The sequence below is a fragment of the Patiria miniata genome, unplaced genomic scaffold, assembly GCF_015706575.1.
Source record: "Patiria miniata isolate m_02_andy unplaced genomic scaffold, ASM1570657v1 HiC_scaffold_16, whole genome shotgun sequence".
In the NCBI taxonomy this organism is placed as follows: Eukaryota; Metazoa; Echinodermata; class Asteroidea; order Valvatida; family Asterinidae; genus Patiria; species Patiria miniata.
In genome coordinates, this window is record NW_024037054.1 from 4,417,561 (window position 1) to 4,445,366 (window position 27,806).

Here is a 27,806-nt window from a genome sequence, read left to right on the forward strand (position 1 = left end):
ATATTATTTGTGGAATGCAGAAATGAGTTTGACAGTTTCTGATGTGAATGTCTTCACACAATGGACTATTGAGAAGTAGTAAAAGGTCAAAAAAATCGAGTTTAATGGGAAGGATTAGCATTCACAATCACAAAAAAGGACCATTCCCCCTCCAACTATTCAAATGCTCTAACCATGCAGTTACATACTTGTACATGTTTATTTCAGTGCAGTTTTACAATGGTTTATGATGCTTTGTTGTGAAATGTGAACATGTACAAGTATACGATACATGTGTATTGAATGGTACATGTACATACTGTATGTACAGTTTCACAAACATACCCATGTGTCAACTACTGTACAAAAAATAAAAATTGTACAATAATTTTTACTGTGGCTCCACTGTTTACATGTATACATGTACATGTACATGTAAAATGTATATTGAACACAAATGCATACAGATCCTTGTGGAGACATTTCTTTGTTCTCGTGTAAAGTTTTCGAGTTTGAAAGTGAAGTTTGAAAATGCTCTTATTTTAACCAGAATTAATTTCCTTGGCTGAAATTCGGACTTAGTATCCCTTTTCTAAAACTCTTCCATTTGCGACGGATCAACCCACCTTGGAAATTCCTAGTTTTTGAGTAAAATCCATACCTTATCTATTTCGTGAAAACGTTGTGGAAACGTATTCATCTATAGAAATTGCCCTGTGGAGATGTATACAATCTTTTGTTCCCTATTGTGTGCATGTCTCCAGAGGGCACGGTGTATCAGATCATACCAGACATTATTCTATCCTATGTACAGGACTGCATACGCCCTACATGTATGTACATGTACATCCTTGACAGTGGCAGGATTTTATTTCCTTGGTTATAATGCCAAACATTCTTTGCTTTCAAGTTTCAAGTACATGTAGATGTGATATAAGGAAGGGTTAAATGACTAGCTTAGCCTGGTCTGACCTGGCTTCTGTGGCAGTACTGTGTCAGGGTGGATTGGGATTAAACAAGTGCGATTGCACAAAACTAGCTCTTGCATAAAAGTCTTGCATGAAATGATACAATTGCTCACTTGGTGGCAATTGTCAATTGAAATAAGAATTTCCCATTTTGTGGAAAGTCACAATGTAAAATAATAGTGACCTTCATAATGCAACTGTTTCACTCCTATGGAGACTCATCAAACTGACACAGGGCCAGAGGCAGGGGTGATGTATAGTAGAAGCCCCCTAACTACAGAAGTTCATAGCACATAAAAATACCATGTGACTATAACATTACCACACATTATCTTGCCTCTATTCCAAGAATTTCATAAACAATGTCACGAATTGTTACAAACAATTTTTGTCAAGTATTAAATGTATTTTGTTTACTTTTTTTGGACAGTTACAATTTGGTACAGTTTTATGGGTGAGTTAGGGGGTTCATTTTTGGTCAATTTTTTTTTTTTTTGGGGGGGACCGACCGACCAGCTGACCGACACCCGGGTGACTTATAAAAGCTCTGTGGCCAGAGCTTAAAAACCTGATCATTCTAGCTGATTGTTGAATGTCTTGAATTAAAAAATGATTTGAGTACATGTACATGTACATGTACCCAACTGGTTTCCATCTGGGCCCTGTATACATTACAAATTATTAATTAATGTTAAGCAAACTTAACTCATAAGGAAAAGTACATTGGTGAAACATACGACGAACAATAGAATGTTAGAAATATTACAGAAATAAAGCTATACACAGCACAAATTCATTTTAAAAGTTCTATTAGTAGAATTACACATGTACGTGTATAGCCGGTTAATTCTTGGAGAAATCTCAACTGTTGCTACAAACCTTTGCATCTGGTGTGGACCTTTAAACCGAGCAACTGTATACATTTTGACCCACAAATTATCACAGGCGGACTTGATTTAGATTGTAGCAGCTGGCTGAAACCTACAAATATTTTAAAGGGATATGTCAGATATTAAAATTGTGCACATGTACCGGTGCATGTACATTTTAATTTGTGTTGGCCCATTTTATACCATATGTCCTCATGATGAAAAAGTAGTATTGGCATGCAAATTTTTTATTCCCAATTCACATGGTTGATCCGTTTAACCTTTTTGATAGCTCTGCATGTATTTTTGTGTGTGTCTGTGGTTGATGATATTTTTGTTTTAATTACATACATGTCATTACGTCTTCTGGAATCATTTTTACCATGCATATGGTACATAATTTACATAAATTTCCTCTATCCTACACATGTACACACTGTACATGTTAATGTTTACGGATGTAGATAAAGTACCACACCCATTCGTGCACTTAACATGATCCATTGAACAGTGGGGTTGCCAAAATGCATGCTTGTCTCAAATTTAAGGACCTCCCCAACCTGTGCTACATGTATATCTCACTAATGGTTATGACACATTATCTATTCAGACTTGGACTGTATGCATACTGGTATTTATAGTCAGACGTGCAGATTTTTAAAGTTGTGCCATGCTTAAAGGGAATATGTACATGTACAACATTTGCTTTTGCTGCAATTTCCAGTAAAAAAATGGATTTGGAGGATTACATGTAGTATGTTATAGCAAATATTGTGAAACTGACTTGTTTCACGTTTTGGGCTTGTAGATGCTGGAAAAACCAAGAAAACCAATCATGTTCTTGTAGTCTGGTTCCCTGACCCCACTTAAGATGAAACAGAGCAATTTATAGACATTTTGGGGAATTGTAAGGTCAGAGAATCAGTCTAGCAGGCTTATACCCCTTCACAGGTGTGTAATCAATTGCAAAGAAAACGCGGAATAACTAATTATGAAAAATTAGGAGCAGTTTTTGAAAAAAAAGCCAGTTTTCTTCAACGCTGGTCGGCCGACCAGCGTTGGAAAAATACAATTTTTCTTGAAAATGTCAGCACACCAGGAGCCACGATTTTACAGGATGCTTGAGACTGTCATGAATTCCCTAACAATCCAGTAATGTATTTCGTGGGAATTTGATCATTTTGTTTTTTGATGTTTGCAAATGTTGGTATCTTCCCTTTAAATTTAAATCAAAATGTACTGCACATATATGCCTGTACATACCTTGTGTTTTTCTGAAATTTTTTCCCCATCGCTTTGCCCTTTGGACCCACAGAAATTGTACTTGTTGGCCTAATTTACGGCAGATCAGAGGGGATCTTGACTTGCCCCTAGTCACTTAGCTATAATTGCCTCCCCACTATATACTGCTATGTATCTGGCTTCCTCATCATGGTCAATATTGGCAAAGCCGTTACAATAACAGAAATAAATCCTTCATAATCTCCTGCAAGGTGTAGTGACTGTTTCTATGATTTGAATTAGTGTAAAAGGTCCAGTACGTTTAGCTTGCAGTACATGTATACACTGTACATAGGCACATATTGTACATGTATGTATTCATAATCATATGAGCATACATGTTTAACAACATGTTTTAAGATAAGTTCCGATACTGCATTCATGGTGCACATACATGTACATGTATGTATGTATGTTCTATGCATTTTTTCAAATTAGTCACTAAAATTTTGTAAACAGAACTTCTACCAAAGTTTAATAACAACTACATGTATGCAAAGCCTCAAATGTTACACATCTCTTCAAAATAAGATATGTATTTTTTTAATTTCAGGTTTTCATGCAGTTGCCTAAAGTACCTATGCTACAGCATTTATTTCTAAATCTAAAAGTCTGTTTTGAAGTTTATTTAATGAGTTACATGTATTACATGTGCATGTATGAATTCATGATGTGTAAATTTATAATAATAATAATATCGGCTTCTTATATAACGCTTTTAACTAAGATCAAAGTGCTTTAAATTATTATTGCCTATTAAATTCATATTTCTATGCTTCCTTCGCTGTGTGAGAATTTAATTGACAATATAACGTTTTAGGTTTTACATGTACATTGATTTGACTTTAATTTCAACAATTTATTTGATTTTTTTTTTTAAATCTCAGTAAAAATAATGTATAGTAAAAATAATGTATAGTAAACATGACCATGGTCTTGTTTAGGAACCTACCGTACATGTATTACATGTGTACATGTATACATACATAACATGCATGTACAAAAATGTAGGTCTTCTACATGTACTATACATGTACAAGCTCTGAGCCTTTATTTGGTTTAAAATACATGTATATGTATGTAATGTAAATAGTATGTACTGTATGATATGAAATACACCATTAACCAAACCATTAATACAGTTGATAAAATGGACTGTTTTTTTGTGTACAATCATATGGAGGCGTCTGCATGAAGTCAAGGGTAAAAGGCAGAAATTGATGGTTAGGCCAAACAAAAAAACATTCGGTCTCTGGTCAGACCAAAGTTCCGGAATTGACGTGGGGACGCGGCTTTTTTTTTTTTCTTTTTTTTTTTTTCTTCAAGCTTGGTTTGTACAGACAAAGTGGGGTACTATTTTGCTATTTGGTGTCCTCATGTACATTGGTTTCCTCCATATTTTGCCTTGTTGCTCTCGATCATTTGCCTTGGTGCAATTTCCCATTCCTTGGTGCTCTTTGGTAAAAAAAAATTGAGGAGGTGCGGCAATAGAGGGCACTGTTGAAGCTACCGCGGAACAATTTGGAGAAAAAAAAGATTGACGCACATGATTAAAATCGACGCGCGCGCTGACCAGAGACCGACTTATTTTTTTTTTTTTTGGCCTTATGGGTGTTTTTTTCTCATTTTTCCCATAAAAAAAAATAGGGTAGGGGCTGTCAGAATAGGGTAGGTTTGGGAAACCGGAAGCAGAACTATCTCTTTTTTTTGGCCTGATCTGACTGCTGGTGACTAGCCTTTGTTAAAAGTATAGCAGGGGAAGTGGAAGTAAATTTTGACTGTCCATGACTGCTTAAATACCCGGTAGCAGGAGGGATTTCAATTTAACCAAATCGAGATTGTTGACGGATGTGTCATCCCCCATCTACACCAATGTGTGTATGTGCCTATTATCTTACACCACATCGTAACATTTTGCTTGTAGTCAAAAGGGCAGATTTGAGACCAAAACCTCTTGCTTATCGTGGCAGATGGCCTTTTGATATGAGGACAAGAACACACTGTACTTGTGCACTCTGTAAGCTGAGTATTGGATCTTAGCCCCTCAGGGTATGAGATGCTGGACGATGGAGCATCAGTTTTGTAATCCAACCTACGCGAGATCATTCAAAGATACTTCACACTGAACTGGCAACCTCACAGGTTTTGTGATGTGTGTTCCTGCCAACCCTTGACTGTTTTGCGCAGACACATTCTTTTAGAACAAGTATGGGTACAGTTGCACATGTACTTGCACACGTTCTGTAACTGTAATAAAAAACCCGGATTGTTTACGGATTTGAGAATTGTGAATTTTATTGACACAGTATTTTTCCATCTGGGCAATTCCCTAAATTCTGACATACATGTCAGACACCTTAATGAGCTGCTTTTGGAAAAGTGAATGTGATACATCACTAATGTGTGACATTTAACCCTAACTCCTTAGGCCGTTTTGCTAGGATGTAGCCTCAATCCTGCAAAATCCTCCGATTGGCCTCATGGAAAAATAGCATATAGCCTCAATCCTGAAAATTCCTCCATTATTTCTTGAATATGGTCCGTGGAGGGGTGACCGCTGTCGGAATCCTGCAAAATCCTGCGGCAGTGACTGTCAATATGTTGAGGCTTGGCCAGTGACATCCTGGAGCAGTACGGAGGATTTCAAGCATAATCCAGGCCTATATATTTATGCATGGCTGAGCAAAAACAACACAAGGTCCGGGCCAAAACCTTGACAAAGTACATTCTACGAAATCAGTAACGCACTTTTGCCATGTAACCTCAATCCTCCAAATTCCTCCACTTTGGCAAGAGGATTTTGAAAGATTCAGGGCGGTAAGGGTTAAATTTACATCACTCCGAGAAAAATTCCATCTTATAAATTGACTGCAAGTAACTTGCAGTTGTTTGTGAAATGTTTGAAAAAATAAACTCATAAAATTTAGAACTTTGTCTTTTTTGTTTTGACAATTGCAGGGTCGTGAACCAGGTGCCCAAATAGACCCATGGGAGGATGCGTCTTACATCGTCTATAAGGTCACCGACAAAAATGGCTTCTTACAGTAAGTACACGTAGTTCACGCCACTTGGTTCTTTGTTCTTGGTTGGTTCTTCTCCTAAATACTCCACGTGGGAGTTTATACAGGAGGCCAGAAACACCGGGGCAAACCCCTTCTCTTAGCGATAAGTGTTTACTGGGTTCTTTTACGTACATTTATACAACACACGGGACCTACGGCTTAATGTCCCATCCGAAGGACGAAGCAATAATGGTTAAGTGCCTTGCTTAAGAGCACAAGTGTCTGCCGGCGGGCTCGAACCCACGTCACTGTTGCCTCTGAAACACCAGAACGCGAGAGCGGTGTTCTTAACCGCTAGGCCATCACACTTGCAAGCAAAAGTATTTGCACTTACGCATCTTCTCATGCAATTAATAGGAAACAACAACACTTACTGGGAAAAGTGATTAATTATCCTGTTTCGATTTGAGCAATGTACCAGTATGCTGTATACATGTATATTTCAACACCATTTCTTACAATCTGTCTATGCTTCCCTAATATAGTAAGGCAGTTTTCCTCTTTCAGTTTCCGTAGGTTTGCGGTTTGAAATGTCTGCCTGTATTCACACGATTGTAAATTTTGTTTCGGTTTTCATGTCTCTATTGGCAACAGAATGTTTCTTAAAACTGGGGCACAGATACTTTCAAGTACCAGTATACTCTAGAAAAAAAAAACAAGTCAAGGGCTGATTTCATGAAACTCATCTTATCTTGCAACTCATCTTAGGACCTAAGACGAGTCCCTGCTCTAAGATCGGTCTTAGCTAAGACGGGTCCTACATGTAAGACCGTTTTCACTTAACCCATCTTAAGAGCTCTAGACGCATAAAAAAACTACCAATTTGATGGCTGTTTCATGTTTGTTTTTACCGTTTCACGAAACAGGCGTTGAAAAGAAATGCACAAAACCAACGCGCGCATGCATAAAACACGAACTTTCGCCAGAAAATTTACGTTACTCAATAAATTTCATTTATAAGCAAGGTAGTTCTACACAAGATATGATAGAGTCATTCTTGCTCCCCGTTTCATCACTCTGTTTTAAAAAGTTCACAAGGTGTTGGCCTATAATTAATTTTTTAAAATAAAGCTATTTATTATTTTACCCACGTATCAGAAATCTTTTCAAATTTGTTTCTACGGTTTTCTTCCTCGAAACTATAACTCTAGGCCGACACTAATCTTCAATGGTATCCATAGATATACAGATTAACTCGTGCATTAATGAGATAAGACAACCCTCAGACCAATCTTAAGTCAAGACGAGTTCAGCCGCATTGCTGAGGAAGTTAGGACGTGTTGAACACGTCTTAAGTTTGGTGAAATCGATCCTAGGACGAGTTGCGACTTAAGATGAGTTACCCTTCCTAAGATGTGTCTTAGCATTTCGTGAAATTGGCCCCAGGAAATCTGTCGGTCTCTATAGGTCGCTTTTGGATGGAAGGGGGAGGGGCGCTTCAAATTAATTTGACTGAAATACCTTTTGTTTTCCACCTAAACAGGTATCCCATCCTTTTTAGTCCTATTTTAAACCTTTTTCAGCATCATAAATATGTCAGAATATTAAAGAAATTGCACAAATGAAGGATAATTGCACAGTAGGTTACAGTAAAATGTTTCACCATTTGAAGTACTTGTGTACAGGATGAAAAATTACCACTTTTACATAATTGACATTTTCTCAGCAACCCAAAGTGCTATTGTCATGATTTTTTTCAGTATTTGAAAGAAAAAGCTCTCAGCTTTAATTTGATACCTAAAACATAAAAATCCACCGATCCCTTTTATTTTTACAGGCAAATGTTTTAGGGTTGCATTTTTTTTGGCCACCCTGTATTCGAGGCCCCCTTCAATGGGTAAAGTATTGTGCAAGCTAGTGTGCAAGCTATTACCCCATGATGGATTATCTGAACTATTGCTAACACAATGCTCTTGCCATTGAAGGGGGCCTTCGTGATAGAATTGATAACGTGCCGGGATTGGTCTATTACAAAGTTCTGATATTCTTAGTAATGAAGCTGTTCATTATTTTCTTTCAGGGAGCATGAGTTACCTCCGAGCCCAGATGAAGAAGAAAGGAAGGTAAGAGGGGCAAAAAAACAACAAAAAAAACCCCCCAGAATAGCAACTATTGTCAAAAGACTTCAATATAAATGAAGCCCAGATTCTGTTGATAGTTAGAGATCAGTTTCTGTTCTCCGAGGAAAACCCCAGAAATTGTGGGTTGTTTTTTTAAGGAAAGTTAACTTCTTCAAGAAGGGCAATCCTATCATCCAAGCATAACTGCTGGGATGTGTGATCACCAGAGGTAGGACAACAGTGTAACTTCAAGTGGATCAGCTTGATCGGCCATCATCCTGCCTGCAGATTGTAAAGGATGCATGGTTGTTGCTACATACTCTATAACTTATTAATAATAATAATAATTATAATAATTTGGTGCTTATATAGCATTTTATACCTAAGGATTGAAAGCGCTTTACAATTATTATCCCTGTTCATCAGGAATGAGACTATTTGTTCTGTAGAGGATCGAGATAGCTCAATTTGGTCTGTACCTTTACAGGGGCCCATTTATACTCCTGGGTGGAGAGAGGCAATTGTAGTTAAGTGCCTTGCCCAAGAACACAAGCACCCTGTTCCCCGTTAGGGTTTGAACCCACGTACCAAGGCACGTGAGTCGAACACCGTAACCCTTGGACCACACCATTCTCGTTGTATCAAATTGTAACAGGGACCTCTATCCACAAAAAGTACATCTGGTTTCAAGTGTCAAGTGTCGGAGACCAAATTGGAGTCATGGGTCAAGTGTGAATCTAAGTAACAGGGCCCAATTTCATAGAGCTGCTTAAGCAGAAAATTTGCTTAAGCACGAAAAAACATTGCTTAGTAAAATTAGGTTACCGGCCAAAACTCCATGTGATGTACATTGCTTGTGACTGGTATTTAGCTGTTGTTTACTTAGCGTAACAATCGCATGGATTTTTGGCCGGTAACCTGATTTTATTAAGCAAGACGTTTTTGTGCTTAAGCAAATTTGGTGCTTAAGCAGCTCTATGAAATTGGCCCCTGGTGTATGAGTGAGGAAGGGAGTTCAGATTCACATATCAGTGTACTCAATCCTAAACAATTCATCAAAAAAAATATACAACCTGTTGTGCTTTCTGAAATTCATACCTCCCCGACCTGCCATTAAAAGCCTCTCTTTACTGTATTGGGGCACTGCATGGAGGGTTTTTCTTATACCGGTAGTTTGCACACTATCCAGTGTAGGGTCCGATCAGGGCCGGATTGCCAGATTATCCAACAGGCACAGTAGGCACTGTGCCAAGGGCCCACGCGAATTTTGGGGCCCACGAAAATGCCAGTGTTCCATAAAACACACATGCAAACGTGTTTTCACCGTCGATCGTGGACGTCCTATTGTCCCTCTTTTGTTTGTACTCTTAACTTTTTAGGAAGACTCCCGTAGGTTATGTACACGACCCCAATCGCGGACGTATGCTGGGAATCGTGGACGATATTGTTCTCTTTTGTTCTCTGGTATTTTTCGTCCACGGTTTGAAAAGATGAACACATACACACATGTCCACCCAGACACAGGAAAAGATTAAGCGTCTCTCTCTGACTGTGTACTGTGTGTGGTGCTATATGATCTTTGCCTACTGCAATGACGACGTTGACGTTGACTTTCCGGTACCCGGATGTGGGTCAGTGAGAGAGCCCTACATGTATTTGTTTGGTGCATGTATGTTTTCCTTGAAATGGCTTTAACCCTAACTCCCTAGGCATTTTTGCTAGGATGCAACCTCAATCCTGCAAAATCCTCAAACTGCCTCCATGTAAAAGTTGCATACAGCCTCAATCCTGCAAAATCCTCCGTTATTTCTTGAATGTGGTCCTTGGAGGGGTGACCACTGCCTCATCAATCCTGCAAAATCCTCCAGCAATCACTGTCAATATATTGAGGCAGAGCCAGTGACATCCTGGAGCAGTGCGCAGGATTTCAATTATAATGTAGGCCTAAATTTTATGCAAGGCTGAGCATAAACAACACAAAGTCCAGCCTAAGACCTTGACACAGTGCATCCTCCAAAATCAGCCCCACACTTTTGCCATACAGCCTCAATCCTGCAAAATCCTCCATTTCGCAAAGAGCATTTTGGAGGATTTGGGAAGGTTAGGGTCAAATAAAAGCTACAAGTTTACTGTCCTTCTGCAGTCCATGAATGCATGTCAGTTTTCTGAATTGACATGTGCAGCCCCAAGTCAGCAACTTAATCTGTGCATTTGCGATAGCTACAGGCTGTACACGTCATTTTCCTTGTCAAAAAAATTCAGACTATTATGCACACCGGTATGTGCATGGAAATGGACAGTGACAGGCAACAAAGTGCACAACATGAACCTTTCATGATCTGACCACAAGAGGGCTCCCGTCACTTGACTGTTGGAGTCCCACTCCTGGTTTTTTGGAGGTGTAAGGTTAATAAGGTGCAGAACCGTGAGTCATCCGTACATCCTTTTCACATGGTGGAGTATACAGTACGTGGAAGCTGTCACTGTACAGTTTGTCCAAGCCATTGCAGATCAGTGTAACTATTTATAGCGCAGGTCATCCTAAAAATACTCAGCTCTATAGGCGTGGGTGGCTTTATACACAGCTGTATAATAAACCCTCAACTTTTATTAACATGATTAACAGACTGAAGTTTTTACAAGATGGAGTTTGCGTCTGGGTGATGTAAATTCAATATTTGGTTTTGCCTTAATTCACCGACGTATTTTTTACAAACACTGTACACTCAGTGTTTCCCTTGAGTGATTGTGAGATAAAAAAAATCACTCGGGTGGGACTCGAACCCACGACCTCCTGCTTACTAGTGCAGATGTCTCACCACTCGACCACCGAGGCTGAAGTTTGACGTGCTCCTTGGTGGATGCGCCTCGCATCATTTGTTTTTTATTTTAACTCTTTCTCGCCCAGATTTTCTAAAATCCACTGAGAACTTTTGAAAGATTTTGCATATTTGTACATGTTGCATTCAGATGCACATGTGTGTGCACCTATTGCTTTTTGCCCTTCTGAAAATTCAAGTACATAGAATCTGCCATGTAGGTTTTCTGTACGTTTGAGGATTACAGAAGATTCAGGAAACTTCTTAGCAAAAATATGAGATAGGTCTAAGAGTTGCAGACATACAGTGTCTGAGTTTCGTAGAATCGTACTGCCCAGGTATCAAAAATAGTCTGCTGCCAAATTGTTATATAACATTCTGTTCTTTCTGTAGTTTGCACTTTATTTTTTTTTTTGAATGAAATGATTGATATTTTATTTGTTTGATGGCTCTTTTGCATTCCATTGAAACTCACGCACGATCACTGTTTGCTTGAAAAAAGTAACGGTAGGAACAAAGGAGAACGGGCTCAATCAACAAAACCTTTGGCAGGGGTGTGAAAACTCAGCTTTAAAGCTGATTTCAGCTTTTTTTTGTTTTGGATTTCAGCTTTTTTCCTCACTTACTGTGTACAAAAGTATAGGAGATTTCCAAAGTTCAGCTTTTTCAGCTGTTTTTAGCTATTTTTATCAGTGGTCACTCACACCCCTGTTTGGAATGACTCATTATTTATGGACGACAAGGTGTACCATTTTATAAGCAACAACACCTAAAACATACGCCCTTGCAACCTACTGGCATGGTCCACATCGACACCAAATTCTTCAGACAGCTTAACTCGCCACTTTTTCTTGGAATAGGTTTTTTTTGGCCTTTTCAACGGTGCTCGGTCATCCGTGACTGAAGAGATGCAAATTATGTATCAATGGGGGAAGCTAATGAGCTACCCTTTAAGATGGAGCCACTTTAACAGTGTTCGAGTTCATTTCTTTGACATAATAATCCATTATTTTGTTACTACTTTTTTTGTATACACCCTGTACATGTAGTTACTAAGAAAACAACTTGATCGGAAATATCTCTGATACTGCGGGCCAACAAATTCGTGTTCTTGCATGAGTCACGTGATTGTGCCATGTAATTTCTGGAAAGAGTAGTGTTTCGAGTAACAAAAATCAGGTTTTTGACCCCGGTGACCCCATGATGACCTTTGACCCAAGTTTAGTCATGTGACATGTTGGGCTTGGGCTACTGATACTTTTGACAGAGTTTGGTTGAAATCGGTCAAAATATGTAGCAATAGACAATGTTGACGTTTGTAACTAACTAACTAACTAATGGAGTAACGGAGAGACATGATGATTTGTTGAGCTGCTATCCCGCAGCTAAAAAATAGTGGGCTCATTTTAGTTCCTTTGGTACACTGAACTGAAGCAGCTAAGGAATAAAGACACACTTTCTAGAGAAGCCAAATTCATGAAAGTTGAGCACAGAAAAGATAATGTGCTCGTTTGTCTTTTACTGCGGTAGTAAAAATAAAATAATGCCTATGTCATACTAAATAGCCCTCATGTTTTATACGTGTAAGCTGTATAAAGATTGAAAGGAATAACTGTATTGATATGCAGAAATCCAGCATTAATCTGGCAAAGCCTGTTGCAGTTCCACTTTAAAGCCACAAATGAGTCCATGTCGCAGAGGAAATCAGCAAGCTAAAGGAAGCTATTAGTTCTTCCCAAGGGTAGGGGGATCAGGGCAGGGGATTTGGAGACTTTGTACAACTTGTAGCTGCATGACGCGGTACTACACAATGAACACACGCTATCTGTCAGTTGTCTACGTGGAAGTTTTTGGCTACACCCCGCCAACCATTTGTTCGTGAGAGAAGCCAATGCTTGTTATACTCTATGCGTCATGCAGCCTGAGTGAAGCACCCCGTTCTTGTGGCTCGTCGGCTGAAACAGTGGAGACTGAAATGTGCCGACGATGTCCTATATTAAGCAGTGAGAAACCCCTTGGCTGGACGACCAGTGTTTGCGCAGTGCAAGTGCTTCGGCCCTGCACAGGCAGAACGAAAATTAGTCTCAGGCCTCGGCACCGGTAACCGCACTTCCTCCATTGACTCCGCATTCACAAGTGAGTCACTGGTTTCTGACAACTTGCTGGGGCTTTGTTCCTGCCCCCCCCCCATCCCCAACGTTTCTACAGTGTGCAAAAGGCAGTGCGATTTGTGACACACTATTCTTGAGGCACAGGCGGCAAGCGTAGCTTCTTGACGTTCGGAACCAGACAACGCAACATGGCGGTGAGGACAGACGTACATGTAGGATGTCACAAATTACAGGCTGCTAGGCCATCATGAACTTCATCGGAGGCCAGTGGGTACAGTCCACCAAGGGTCTCTGTTTTGGTCTTTTCGTGCTGGACAGCCCACGCCATTGCAGCCATGTGGGAACTCTCTGATAATAGCCGACGTCCCATACAGTTGTACCTAGAGGGCGCTTTGCCTTAGCACAGTCACCACGATGACTTGACATGCACGTCATAACAATCTGGTTGGATCGCATCACCGATGTTTAACTGAAATTGGAGCTGCTTTGTGATTGTTTTGCATACTGCTGAAATACTCTTCTGTTGGTGACAAAGTTCAGTGTTTCTACATGGAATCTTACCAGAAAGATTACAAACAAATGGATGTTTAACTGGCTGCCTCACAATACCAGACACCTTGAAGTGATTGACAGGGAAAAAAATTGTGTGCAGATTCTGAGTGTGGTGTTTGACTCAAGTGGTGAAATCTCGTTGTTGTTTTGTGAGGATCACAAGTTGTCAACAGGAGTACTGCTTGTCATTCTGGAAACACGCAAGAACGGATCTTATTCAGTGATGCTCTGCTGTGGTGCGCTGTCAAAGATTTACATGTATGTTCCACATGTTGGAAACTTTGGATGTACCATATCAGCTTCAATTTCACAAGGATTTTTATTGAACTTCCTTCATACACTTTGTGTGTCTTCTAAGATTTGGATCATTATTCAATCATACCTCAAGGAGTACAACGTAAGAATTGGGTTTTGAGTATCCCGCTCGACTTTGCGGGCTTAATGTACCTCCACAGCTTCAAACAAAAACTCTTCCACTCTGTGAAGCAAATCAAACAGGCATACGACACAAACGTGCACGAGGACCTTCACTTTTGGCCTATGTATGTTAACGAATCGGCCATGACAGAGTTGGATCAAGAGATGTCCGAAGCTGATGATGACAGTATGGGAAACGCACACTCCGAGGTTTTTGAGGCCTTACCCTGGTCACAGACATTTTTGGTGAGTTTAATGAAACTGCAGTGTTGTAGTCGAGTTCTTTTTTCTGAGTACCAAGTACTGCCAAGTATTTAGGTTACTGAGTACGTGTGTGAGTACTTGTTCTTCCGAGTACAAGTACGAGTACTTGTTCTTCCGAGTACTTCCGAGTACTTGTTCTTCCGAGTACAAGTACAGGTCTCTGAGTACAAGAACTTGTAACTCCGAGTACAAGTATGATTACTTGTTCTTCCGATTACGAGTACGAGTACTTGTATTCCGAGTACGAGTACCGGTACTTCTATTTCCGAATACAGCCATATGGCAAATGGTTGTGCGTAAGTGGCTCAGGCCCAGTCAGACCAATATACGGACCCACTCATGGCTAGCTGTTCAATGTGTTTGTCTAGATGTGCACAGAGGAATATCGGGAAACTTCAATTTCTCCGCAAGCATCAACCATTTTAAACAGAAAGTGTCGATAAAATATGGCAGTGGTAAGTCAAGCTATGCCATTTTTTTTTCGAGTACTGCTATTCGAGTACGAGTACTTGGATGATTGAGTACAATTTTGACATGTCGAGTGCGAGTGCTTTGCTGCCCGAGTAGGAGTACCATCATCTCGAGTACGAGTACCTTGACATTTGAGTACTTTGACATTCGAGTACGAGTACGAGTACTTCAAAAAAAGTAATCGAGTAGTACTCGAGTACGAGTAGCGAGAACGAGTACTACCATGACTACAGCACCGTGAAACTGGGTTAAAATGGACAACTTTTTTTTAACGTTGTCATTACTTTCTACTCCTTGTCACATGCTCATTGAAGTAATGAGAGTCCAGTCTGCGGGTGTCCATTGCAATAATCTCCACTTGATGGTTCAAAAACTCAATTTTAGTGAAAAACTTTTTCTTCTTCTTGTAAAGGTCCTTTGCACACATCTGGCCACATTTTTTGGAGAGAATAATGTGGTGTTGAAATTCCGTACCGAGATTTTCGGTATTTTGGGATTTTACAACATCATTCGGTATTGCTCAGTATCAAAAACATATTGTTACCGTATGGTATAATTGAAAATATTGCCCAAGCCTAACCTAAATCCTACCTAGTACATTGTACACATATTGTGCAAGATGATAACCGAGCACTCTTTAATACATGTACATGTACTACAGGTAGCTTAAAGCTGGGCCCAATTTCACGGCACTGCTAACCACAGCATTCCGCGCTTACGATCGCCATTTTGTGCTAACTGCGCTAGCAGAAACATTCTGCGCTAGCAGCAAAATTCTGTGCTAACCAGTAAGCACAGAATCTTTAGTTATGGGATGTACGCATGCGCTGAAGCCAAAATTCCTCGCTAACCTGTGAAACAGGCTTACTATAAGCACTATATTTTCTGCTATACTAAGCAGGGATTTTTCGCTTACTCTAAGCAGAGCCAAAAAATTGGGCCCTTATCACAGTGCTTGTTTCAGAATTCAAAGCTTGCAACGCTCACAATAATACATATGGTTGACCGATCTGATGGAAACATGTCCTCCCAACCAAAGGTGACTGCAAAGTAAACTTCACAGTTGTGGAACCACTAAAAATGGTACTGAGTGGAGGTCACCTTCTCCAAATGGGTTTCTTTGTACAATTAAATGGGAGTTTGTTTTCACACATGGGTACACAAAGTATGGGAAGAATGCACAAATAATATTACTTGCCATTGTTTGCACCAGGACGTACATGTGCATTCACACATACTTGTAAGTGGTCCACATTTTGTATAGGTGAAAAAAACAAAACAATTGATCAACTTTCATTAATACATTTATCAATTGACCAGATAACCGTTGTGATATATGTGACCAGATGAACAATTGTTGACTGCTCTGATGTGGGATATGACGTTTTTAACACCCAAGGGGCGCATGGGGTGCTATACATGTATATATGCGCCCCGAGGGGGTTAAAAACGGCATATCCCACATCACAGCAGTCAACAGTTGTTCATCTGGTCACATATATCACAACGGTTATCTGGTCGGTTTTCTGACCATGCAGAAACGACTTTTGCAAATGACTGTCAAACAGCGGCGTAGCCAGGGTTCTCATCCTAGGGGGGCTTGTGGGGGGTTTGAGGTTACAATGGAGGGGCACCCAAAAAAATTAATCTGTGCTGAAAGGTAGACGGGTTCTTTTCTCCGGATACCCTACCTCTGTAAAATCAAAGGGGGGGGGGGGGGGGGGGGGGGGGGGGCTGGACACCATTTTCCCACGGGGGCGCTATTCAAAACCTATATCATGGTTATTGTTAGACAATAAATACCACTATTTGCTTTCCACAGACATTAAAATAAACAAGCCATTCGCGAAAACAAAGGGTTGTGATGAAAAATACGCTCAAAATCGCGGAATAAGTTATCGCGCATTATGTTATTCCCGCTAATCGTGGTAATTCATACGGCTGTGCTTTTCTCCGAATGTCAAATTTCCAGGGGGGGGGGGCCCGCAAACTTTTTATGGGGGCCATTTTTTAGGGAGGGGGCAGAAACTGAATCGAGGACTCCTCGGTTGGAAAACATGTACAAAACCAATGAGAGCTAACAAAAAATGTACAAACAAAGGAAAATGGAAGGGGAACCAAAAAAAAAACACCCCTCGATTTACTCCATAAACAAATGGTCTGTACATGTAGAGGTTTTACACACAATTCTGTTCTTTGGATGTAGTTTGAAGTTCATGTAAAAGTACACGTACTTCAAAACAAAGCTTAATTATCGAAACAGAAATTTTGAAAACCAGTATTACAATAATATACACATTCTGAGGTCACAAATATACATGTACATCTATACACCTGTACATGTACATGTAGCTACATGTATGTGTTTTATGCAGTCTTTTGCATGTTAGTCATGTCAATGCATTTAGTATACATGTATATTAAGTGAAATTTTGGACTTGCATGTGTAGTGTACATGTACATGAATTTAAATAAACATAAAAAAAAAAAATAGAATTTGACGGGGTACTAGTGTATGGTCAAACCCCTTTTTCAAACATTTTATCTGCCTCTGTTGTTGAAACCTATCATTTGCCGACCATAACGGTTTATTATCAAATCTTTTCACTAAAATAACTGTGCAGAACAAAAAGATTGTTTTTGTCCTTAAACAGTATCAGTTTCAAAATAGATCTAAAAGTTTTAATGGACAGCGGCAAGGAATACCCTTTTGTTCTCCCCTGAACCAATTTCAAGTTCATTAGAAATCCACATTCCTCTGCGTCGACCAACCCGATATCCTGTTTCTCTGCGGCACATTTCACGCACTGAAAACTCTCGCTTTTAAGAGCGCCCAATAATTGCATGTGTCACAAGTTGACCAGTTGTTTTCTAAAAAAATGGAATCGCTGAACCATCCCAAGGGAATATAGTTGAAAACAAACATTAGAACTTTCGTATTGATCATGCCATAACCGAAATGGAATTGGACAGGATTGCGTGTCACTGGCAGTTTAAACTGTTCCTGTTTTTCTGACACGATGAGTCGAGTTGTTCAGGAGAAATTGCTGCATTCTGCGGGTATAGAACCGGCTTCAGTCACACAATTATCTTTCATGGGTGCATCAGTTAGTGAAACAAGTGTAAGTACATGTAGGTTTTATCCACAAAATGAAACAGAACTGCGTAGCACTGACAATAAGTGCTCCATGGTCATACACATGGTTCATATGGCAGCTGCCAAAAGTGCAATACGTGCCTTCACCTCGACCACGTTCTAGCCGCGTCCTTCGCAATTCAGCTTCTCAGCTATGAGTAAGGATGATTAGCCCCCAAATTATTATTAATTATAGTTATTCTTTTTAGGATTACCTTCCAGATTTGAAGGGCCTTTCACACTTTCGAAATCTCTAAATTATATAAAAACATATATTTAATGTCGGCGAAATTGGCTCAATTGGCATTGAAATGTGACCAATTTTTAAAATTTGGCAACACAAATATTGGCTCTTAAAGGCATATAAGATCATTTGCAACACTCAAAAACAAAACTGTTAGTACATAATAGTATAAAACATCCTGTGAAATCGTTGAGCCTGGTATGTTGTCATTCTAAAAAAAAAAAAATATCTTGTGTGACAAGTGCCAGTTATCATGGTTATGAGACTATTCTGTTTTTTTGATATGTGAATTGTTTTTGTTTTGCCGAAATATCACTTACCTTTAATGTGATCCGTGGGCAAAATTATAAAACTGTTTTTGTGTTTAAAAGTCCATAACTTGAAAAGTACATGAGCGATATGAACAATTCTTTTACTGAAATAAAGCTTGTTAATTGGGCTTTTACATCCTAGATCTTGAACACGCTACCCGCAGAACTTCTTTAGACAATAGGGGGTACCATTTGGGTTTCCTTATTGGTGACTCATCCTGAACTGTTCATGCTACCTGTAGGACTCCGTACTGTTCTCACTGTACACAGCTTTGACAGAGACTGTCAGATGTGATAGCCTGGGTTTTCCTCAAGATTTGAGTCATCGGAGGTTTTCCTCCCACAAGTTAAACTGACATTTCCCTTGTCGTGTTCTCCCTAGGAATTGTGGCCACATTGAAGTACTGTACATGTACACGTAGATTTACGTTGACGTACTTAACCTTGTTAACATTTAAGTTGCCCTCTGCTTATGGATTTGGTGCCTGACAGTACTGGTATGCTGAGTGTGTCCAATTAATCCAGTTGCATGTTCGCATGAGCATCCGGCGTCGTCAGCAATGCAAACTGGTCCCTCCCAGTGGTCTTCCCCAACTCTCGCTTTTTAACAGATGAGTGGGCCCTTGTGCATACGGAGACCATTTGCCATCAAGAAGTACAAATGAATCAAGAAATGAAATACATTCATTGCATCTGCATGTACCTGTACTGTCTTAGATCTCATTTCTGTAAGCACCGATGAGCTTTTGTCCACTTGCAATTTTGCTTTTTGGCGATTCTGACATTGTAAATTGAATTTCACGTTGAGCTTCTGTTTCTGTAAAGTGTTCAGAAATGAAGGATGTTAAGCTGCTCTCAGGTCGACCTTGCAACGACTCAGATCAGTCGGCGACTGACTTTTCAGGATCAAGCTGCATCTGAGCTACGACCGTTTTCTGAACATTTCAGTCGCCAATTTTTTGTTTTGCGACCAGAGTGTAACTGTGACGATATTAAGATGATCCGCATTAGTCGGCGCTCAACAAAATCAACAGTCACAAGAGTAGAAACATTTTAACTTCTACAACGACGTCGTGCGCACATCAAGATCGTCCTTCATTGTGTAGCCAATCAGCACACTACACCGGCGCTCCGCGTTCTACGCATCATCAGGCAGTATGCACCACCCGCGCGTCAATCACCGTATAAAGAGATTGTTTACTACGACTCCCAAAAGGATATTCCATACCATAGCTAGAGGGGTGATTAAAAAAAATGAAGTAAAATTGTTCAACACAAAATCGTTGGAAATGTATAATTTTTGACTTGTGTTGACTTTTGCCTCAAAGGTATTTGTGAATGGGGAATACAAACTTACATTTAAGACCGAATCAGGGGAATGCGCACTGATAATGGCTCAAGCCGAACCGGCCAAGCATTATTTATACCCTTATTGTTAAGGAAGTCACATGACAGTCGATGATATGGAATCGTGGTGGATCGTCACGTCGTGGGTGACATGAGCATGATTACGATTATTTTGCGTCGGGATGCCGCCTGCTTCAAGCAAATCACACAATTTCTCAGTTTTGTGACCTGAGCATTATTTTTCTGCTTGATGCTGATGGTTCCGTCATGGCGCAAGCAAATCGCAGGTCGACCTGAGGCCAGCTTTACATCTGCAATGATAGACTAATTCGGTGAACAAAATTAGGAGCCATTTTTTAGGTGGAATGAGGCTCGCGCTCAGGCAGTACGCATGCAATTTGGGCTCCTCAGACCAATGGGTTTACAAAATGCGCATGCACCTTGCGTTTAAGACCATATGCACGGACGTTGTTCTCCCTCAAAATAGCTACTAATTTTGTTCGCCGAATTAGTCTACATGCATTGTTTCAGACAAGTACATGTTTATATGTGTTCTGAAGAGGAATTTTCTTGCCATGGGACTGACAGGAATGATAAGTTAAAAATAGACAAACCCTGTCATCCCTTACGTGAATCAGCCGAACATCAAGACTTTCTGTTCCTGCTCGGACGTCAACTGTTCCACCATGGACGTCAACAGCACCCGGTGGGACGAATGCAAGAAACTTGCACGCACATGTTGTATGCCCTACGCATTGGCCCAATTCCCTGGAAACTGTTCGCTTGCACACTGAAGCTAGTTTTAGGAAGTTGTCATTTCGAAAAGTCGCTGATTGAGATCTGCCATATTCCCACCTGATATGATTGGCGATGAAGTGATTGAGAAAAGTACACATAGGGTGTAGAAGGTTTAAATGTTGTGATAATGGCATTGACGTTTTGGGTGATTCTTCAGAAATTGAAACTAAATTAAGTTTTTTGGGAATTGTTTTTGTATGTGATGTAATACATGATCATTGTCACAAAAGTGTTGCTAGTAAGTAAAGATTATCTTCAGACGTTTCAGAAGTTGGTCCTTCCGTGCATAATTAAAAAAATTGTATTACAAAATGTCACACACACATGACCGATCAAAATGTCACACACGTGACCACAGAACAATTCCCAATTTAGTAAAACAAAAGCAGAGGGTGTACATGGTTTATGCATTCTGTAAAATCACAAAAGACAAGTCTTACTCCAAAATAAGTACACGTATGGGTGTGTCCTTAGAACTTTGGAGAAAAGCGTGAATTTCCAGTATGGGCCGGATACCATTTTTACATCTGATGTCACACACGTGATCAAACTTTGATGACCCCTCCTAATATTTTGACACAATTTGTGAAAGTAGAAACTATACTCTGAGGTAGGGAGTAAAAAGTACTAACCTGATGAATCAGTGAAAGTTATATGTCAGATGCAGTTAACAAGGGTGAAGCTTCAAAAGTCAGACGAGCCCAATTTTATGTCACACAGTGACCAAAGAATGGCCCTAATAGAGATCACTAGTATTTAGATCTGCCATCTTCAATGTGAAACGGTATGATTGGTAATGGTGGTTTAAATTTGTAATTGCATTGATGTTTTAGGGAATGTTATCACTGGTACCATGTGGATATACATGGTAGCGTGTAAGTCTCGCCAGTCCACGTTCACTTTTTAAGTGAACATCTCGATATCAAACACTGACTAGTCTAGCCACAGACTCCCGTGTTTGAATTGTTCTTGTTATCCTGCTGATCGATTGAACGGAAGTTGATGTCAACAATTTTAATTTTATAATAGTCATCAATTCACAATTCTTTCAATGTGTAGTAAATTGTGATGCTTTCTTTACTTTTGAAATACCCATTTGTTGCCTTTGATCAGATGGGCCTAGTCAGGACCCAAAATAAATGTAAAAAATAGGACGTAACACACGTTGTAGATCCTTTACAGGTTGATTCAGAATGATCTGGACCCAAACTAAAAAAAACATTAAAAAGATGTAGCAATTATCAAAACAAGTGCCAACGCGATATGTTATAGGCTGGTATTTTGGACATGAAAGTTTCATGTATATCCCTTGTACCATTTTGAAGAAAAGCGCTAGTAAGGAACACACACTAAAAAACACTCTGTCCACGATTCCATGGTTCAACAAATTTACTGAAATCGCGTACTGATGTGAAGCAGTGTAATAACAAATGAAAACCTAGTCATGGTGACTGACTCACTTGAAGTTATTGGCACATTTAACAAAAAGGCAAAACCAATTCCGTGTGTAGATTGGAAAATTAGCCACTTTACTGAAAATGGCATAACTCCTCACCACAGCCACTAATTTGAAAAAAAAAATCAAAATTCCCGTGGAAGACAAGGTAATAATCATGAAACACGCAGTTTTTTCCTCAATATTGTCTATTTGCCACCGAAAAAAATGGTGAACTTGGGTCCAGATCATTCTGACTCAGCCTGTACATGGTACCCAGATGTGCTGTATTCTCGTAAAATCTCGCAGGTTTTTCAGGTCAACTTGCACGCTGAATTGTTACGCAACTGCATTGGTATGAAGAGAGGGGTCAGTGCATAGCATCAGCTACAAATTATACTTTTGCATTTTTAATTTTTTGCATTTAACTTTTTTTTTTCTTCATTTTTTTTTCTTACAGCTTCGGGAGCAAGAAGTAGAGAGGACGAAAAAATGGGTGAAAATGATGAAGGACTGGAAACGATACTATCCCAGTGAAAAGGTGAGATTACTGAAAACCCAAGGCAAGCGAGGTCTGTCCGGTACATTTTTCAAACCTTTGAAATGCCGTCAGCTTTGGCGTCAAGCTCCAGTTTCACGGTTTTCAGACTTCGGATATTGGAGAAACAGACTCAGTACTGGTGCATTTTCTACTACTGAGCATCAAATCACAATAAACTGAGGCCAGTTGTCACTGCACTTTCATTTGCAGGTTTCAGCATATATTGTCCCTCCTGGGGCCGATTTCACGAAATACTAAGCGTCTTAGGAAGGGTAACTCGTCTTAACTCGTGACTCGTTCTAGGATCGATTTCACCAAATTTAAGACACGTTCAACTTCCTAACTTCCTTAGCAACGTTTGAACTCGTCTTAAGTTAAGATCGGTCTGGGGGTCGTCTTATCCCATTAATGCGTGCGTTAATTTGTATATATCGTCTGGAAATCATTGACGTTAAAGACGAGTGTCGGCTTAGAGTAACAGTTTCGAGGAAGAAAAGCGCTGTAGAAACAGATTTGAAAATTGGCTTTGCGCGTTTCTTTTCAACGACTGTTTTGTCAAGCGGTAAAAACAAACATGAAACAGCTATCGAATTGCTAGGTTTGATGCATCTTGCTTAAGTTGGGTTTAGTGAAATCGATCTTAGAATGTGTCTTAGCTGAGATCAGTCTTAAAGTGGGGACATGTCTGAAGTCCTAAGATTAGTCGCAAGATAAGACGAGTTTCGTGAAATCAGCCGTCTTCTGCACTTCACAACCCTCCAAGTTTTGCAAAACTGCTTTTGCCCATAGAGTTAGCCGCCCACACTTCAAATTCCTTTGAGGTATTCTTCTGTGGAGTATGGATGACACTTCAAATCCTTCCACAATTCTTTTGTGTGGTTAAGCTCAGGGCAAGCAGGCAGACTGGGCCACGCTGTACTGCCATCCACCATGCTATGTTTTCTGTGTGTGCAGTGACTCTCTGTGTGACACCGTTACTTACTGGTCTATCCCTTCACCTGAAACTGACCTACATGTACAGGCTTTTAAAGGGTTTCGCATATTGCTCTGAATATTGACTTCATCTTAGGAGGGTTAATCTGGAGCCTGAGGTAAAAGTCGCAGTTGAAACCGAGTTTTGAGAAATGTCCAAAATTGGGGTTGAGTAAAAAAGTGCTGTGGGTAATTAGGACGATCGGATTAAGGTCAGAGATTGGAACAACACATATGTGATACCGTTGGACTGTAATTCCAGTGCTTATACATTTCCCCCCTGTTATTTTGTTTGCCGTTTTCAGCTGTCAAGGCGTGTCTACAAGGGGATCCCTGACAGACTGAGGGGCGTCGTCTGGGCCCTTCTACTAGACCTGAACAAAGTCAAAGCCGAACAGCCAAATGTGTACGAGGTAAGAAGGCATTTCTTGGATCCTGGCGGTGTTTATTACCTAACCTGGGTGGGGTGGAGCAATGAGTGATAAAGTGCCTTGCCCAAGGGCACACGCACCACAACCCCGGGCTGGACTCGAACCCACAACCTACAGATTTACTCGCAGACCAGGAGCTCAATGCTCCAGACCACGAGGCCACGGCACACAAGGGAGAGTTGTTAAAGGGAATGTACAACATTTGCTTTTGCTGCAATTTTCAGAAATAAATGGATTTGGAGGATTAGTATGTTATAGCAAATATTGTTAAAATGACTTGTTTCACGATTTGGGCTTGTAGATGCTGGAAAAACCAAGAAAACCAATCATGTTCTTGTAGTCTGGTTCCCTGACCCACTTAAGATGAAACAGAGCAATTTATAAACTTTGCGGAATTGTAAGGTAAGAAAATCAGTCTAGCAGGTTTGAACCCCTTTACAGGTGTGTAATCAATTGCAAAGAAAACGCGGAATAACTAATTATGAAAAATTAGGAGCACTTTTTGAAAAAAAGCCAGTTTTCTCCAACGCTGGTCGGCCGACCAGCATTGGAAAAATCCTGTTTTTCTTGAAAATTACAGCAAACCAGGAGCCACGATTTTACAGAATGTTTTAGACTGTCATTCCCTATCAATCCAGTAAGGTATTTCGTGATAATTCGATCATTTCGTTTTGTTATGTTTGCAAATGTTGTATCTTCCCTTTAAGTGCAAGTTACTGCACTTTTCAAAGCCCCCAAAACATACAAAGTCTGGGGGGGACTATTATGCTTGTACACAGCCTCTTGTTTTTCTGAAGAATTCAGGGTGAGTAAAAAAAACTGCAATTATGCAAAGGAGTCGTCTTTATTTCAAAACCAGGTTGAAATGTTGAATTTTCAAAACCTTGTAAGAATGACATATTTGGTAGTAGCCTTGTGTGAAAAAAATGAAGTTAATCGCATTTACCGTTTGTCTTTTGTGAACCTTTTTACTGCAGTACCAGATATATGTTTTTATCCACGACGCATCTAAAAATTGCATAAGAGCACAAAGGTGTCCCCCAGAGCCGTTCTTTCCATGAGGTCTAGAGCTGAGACATGCATTGCCTTGCAGGGTTGCCAAGTAGAGGGCAGAGCGCCAATTATGTGAACAATGAAGGACACAGTAACTATACTATAGCCCAGAGAAACTTTGCATAAACATAAAGAATTAAAACCAAAAAATAAAGCTTGAGCTAAGGTTCAGTCAGTTTTAAATCTGTGTTTCAATGTCTTTATTGTACCATTTCTGCTCTTAAGCAAAATTCTGATGCCTCGTGGACAAAAATGTAAATCAGGTACCGCAATGAAAAGGTTCACAAAAGACAAACGGTAAATGCGATTAACTTCATTTGTACACACAAGGTTACTATCAAATATGTCATTCTTACAAGTTTACAAAGTTCAAAACTTCAACTTGGTTTAGAAAAAAAAAATGGCTCCCTTGCATTAGGCCAAATAAAAAAAATCTCCGGTTTCTGGTATGCGCGCGCGTCGCCGTAGCCATGCGCGTCGGCAAAATGAAAAAGTTTTTTTTTTTCAATGATAGATGATGTCTCAAAACCGCCAAACTCACTGATTTGACTGGAATTCTGCTGCTGCACGATTTTAACGTGTTTTTAGATGGGGTGACGATCGAGAATAAGCTTTATGTGGCCTCTCTGGACTCCCATATAATTGTGCTAAAGTTTAGTCGGGCACCATTTGCAGTCATCAGCCGACATTTGAAGCAAAAAAATCGGGTAAAAAAAAAAAAAGCCGCGTCGCCGCACCACTTTTTGGGCAAGCTCCATACCAGAAACCGGAGACTTATTTTTTTTGGCCTTATTGCATTTTTTTTTTACTCACCCTGTATGTTCAAACATAACACAAAGTGTGACAGAAAGTGTTACAACAGTGAAATCCCAACCAGGGATAAAAAAGAAAAGTTGTTTGAAGGAAATTATGTCAATTGCCTGTGATTTCTGACCCAATTTTGTTACGTATTCCACAGAGGATGCGGATACGAGCGCGCAAGCTTTCGCCGGACATCCGGCAGATTGATCTGGACGTGAACAGAACATTCCGGAACCATATAATGTTCCGTGACCGGTATGGCACCAAACAGCAGGCGTTATTCCATATACTCGCTGCCTACTCCATGTATAATACGGTAAGACACCTCGCTATTCAGTTATTTTTGATGTAGTCTGTCAATTTTTTTAAAATGGAATTCAACAACTACAAGCTACTTTTAGAAAAAAGAAAAGAAAGTATAAGCAAACATGGTGGCTGAAGGAATCTGTTGATAGGTTGCTTGAACTACAGTAAATCATATTGGGAATAAAATTAGAATTTTGGAAATTGGGTAAAGCTATAGTCCATCATTTGCAGCCATCCGAAAAAGTAACTGGCGTATTATTGTTGAAAAACATACTTGGTTGAAAGATAGTAAGTGGACTAAACTCCCTGTGAAATTATTCTTTCTGGCAAGCTATCACTTTGAAGTAATCAACGAAAGAAGGCCTTTTTAACGGTGCATCTTAAGACGCACCGTAGGAAAATTTAAATTAGTAGTTCGTTTTGTTATTCCGCGCAGCGCGCGCAAGCATTGGCACGACGCACAGGCGTGTGCGGTTGCTATAATTCGTCCGTCGGATCAGTGCGCGACATCGCGTATAGCTGCAATTCAAAACAATTCAAAACATGATTCAGCAACTTTTGATTTGAAATTGAGATCCTCGAATGCTGTTTTTCTCGGAATATACAGCTGAAGCTGAGCTGAAAGTTCATCAGGTTAGTTGTTCAGTGTCCTTCATTAGATTGTGAACACTTTTGTTGCTTCAAACGAACAAAATGCCAATTACAAATGATGGACTATATCTTTAAACTGTGAGGCAGAAAGTCAGCTCTTTTCAGAAGTAGTTTCATTATTCTCAACAGCTTCTGCATCCACACTTGTGAGCTGCCAAAGATTAGATGTGTTATTTCTCTCATACAGACCGTTCCCAGCATGCCATCACTGTAACACTCCCTGAGGCCCCCCTTCAATGGCAACAGTTTTTGTTAAGATATTAATAATAATATTATTATAACCAAAAAAATATACAATTAGGGAGACATTCCTATAGACTTGTGCTCACAATTTTTCTTACTTTCCTTACCCCTAACCCCAATTTAACCTTATCCTACCCCCACAAATTTTAGTATTTTTACCACTTGGACCACGAGCAATCGATCTAGCCTATTTGCGATGGTAAAATTTTGCATCTAAATAGGAGCTGAGGCATTAGGGAGACATTGAAATGTCTCCCTAATTCCACATGTCTTCTAAAGGTATACATGTAGCTTCTGACGCTAAGGTGTCTCCCTTACTGTACAATTTACGATAATAATTAATGATATTTTATTCGTGATATAGCGTTTTACCTTGAAATCTCAAAACGCTTTACAAAACTTAAATGCCACATAAAAAATAAACCAGCTAATGCTTTACAAAACATAAATGCCACATAAAAAGTAAACCAGTTAATTAAAAAGTAGTTAAATAAAATACCTTTTAAAAAGAAAGTCTTAAGCTGTGATTTAAAAATTCCCACTTCAGTAATGTTTCTTAAATAAGCTGGAAGTCTGTTCCACCGAGTCGGTGCATAGATGGCAAAAGCACGATCACCGTATGTCTTGCTAGGCTTTGGATGAACTTTACCATGGTTGAGCTTAACCCATAGAGCTATATTAAAT

The 27,806-nt window shown here is 39.8% G+C and overlaps 1 protein-coding gene across 1 annotated transcript in view; it reads left to right on the top strand.

Annotated features, from left to right (window-relative positions):
- Positions 1-27,806, top strand: part of LOC119722720 (USP6 N-terminal-like protein) — a 59,182-nt gene that overhangs the window by 17,900 nt on the left and 13,476 nt on the right. The window contains exons 4-8 of the mRNA XM_038192988.1: positions 6,056-6,141; positions 8,180-8,222; positions 22,585-22,665; positions 23,943-24,050; positions 26,080-26,238. Coding sequence (XP_038048916.1) covers positions 6,056-6,141; positions 8,180-8,222; positions 22,585-22,665; positions 23,943-24,050; positions 26,080-26,238 — 477 coding nt within the window. The remainder of the gene's footprint in view (positions 1-6,055; positions 6,142-8,179; positions 8,223-22,584; positions 22,666-23,942; positions 24,051-26,079; positions 26,239-27,806) is intronic.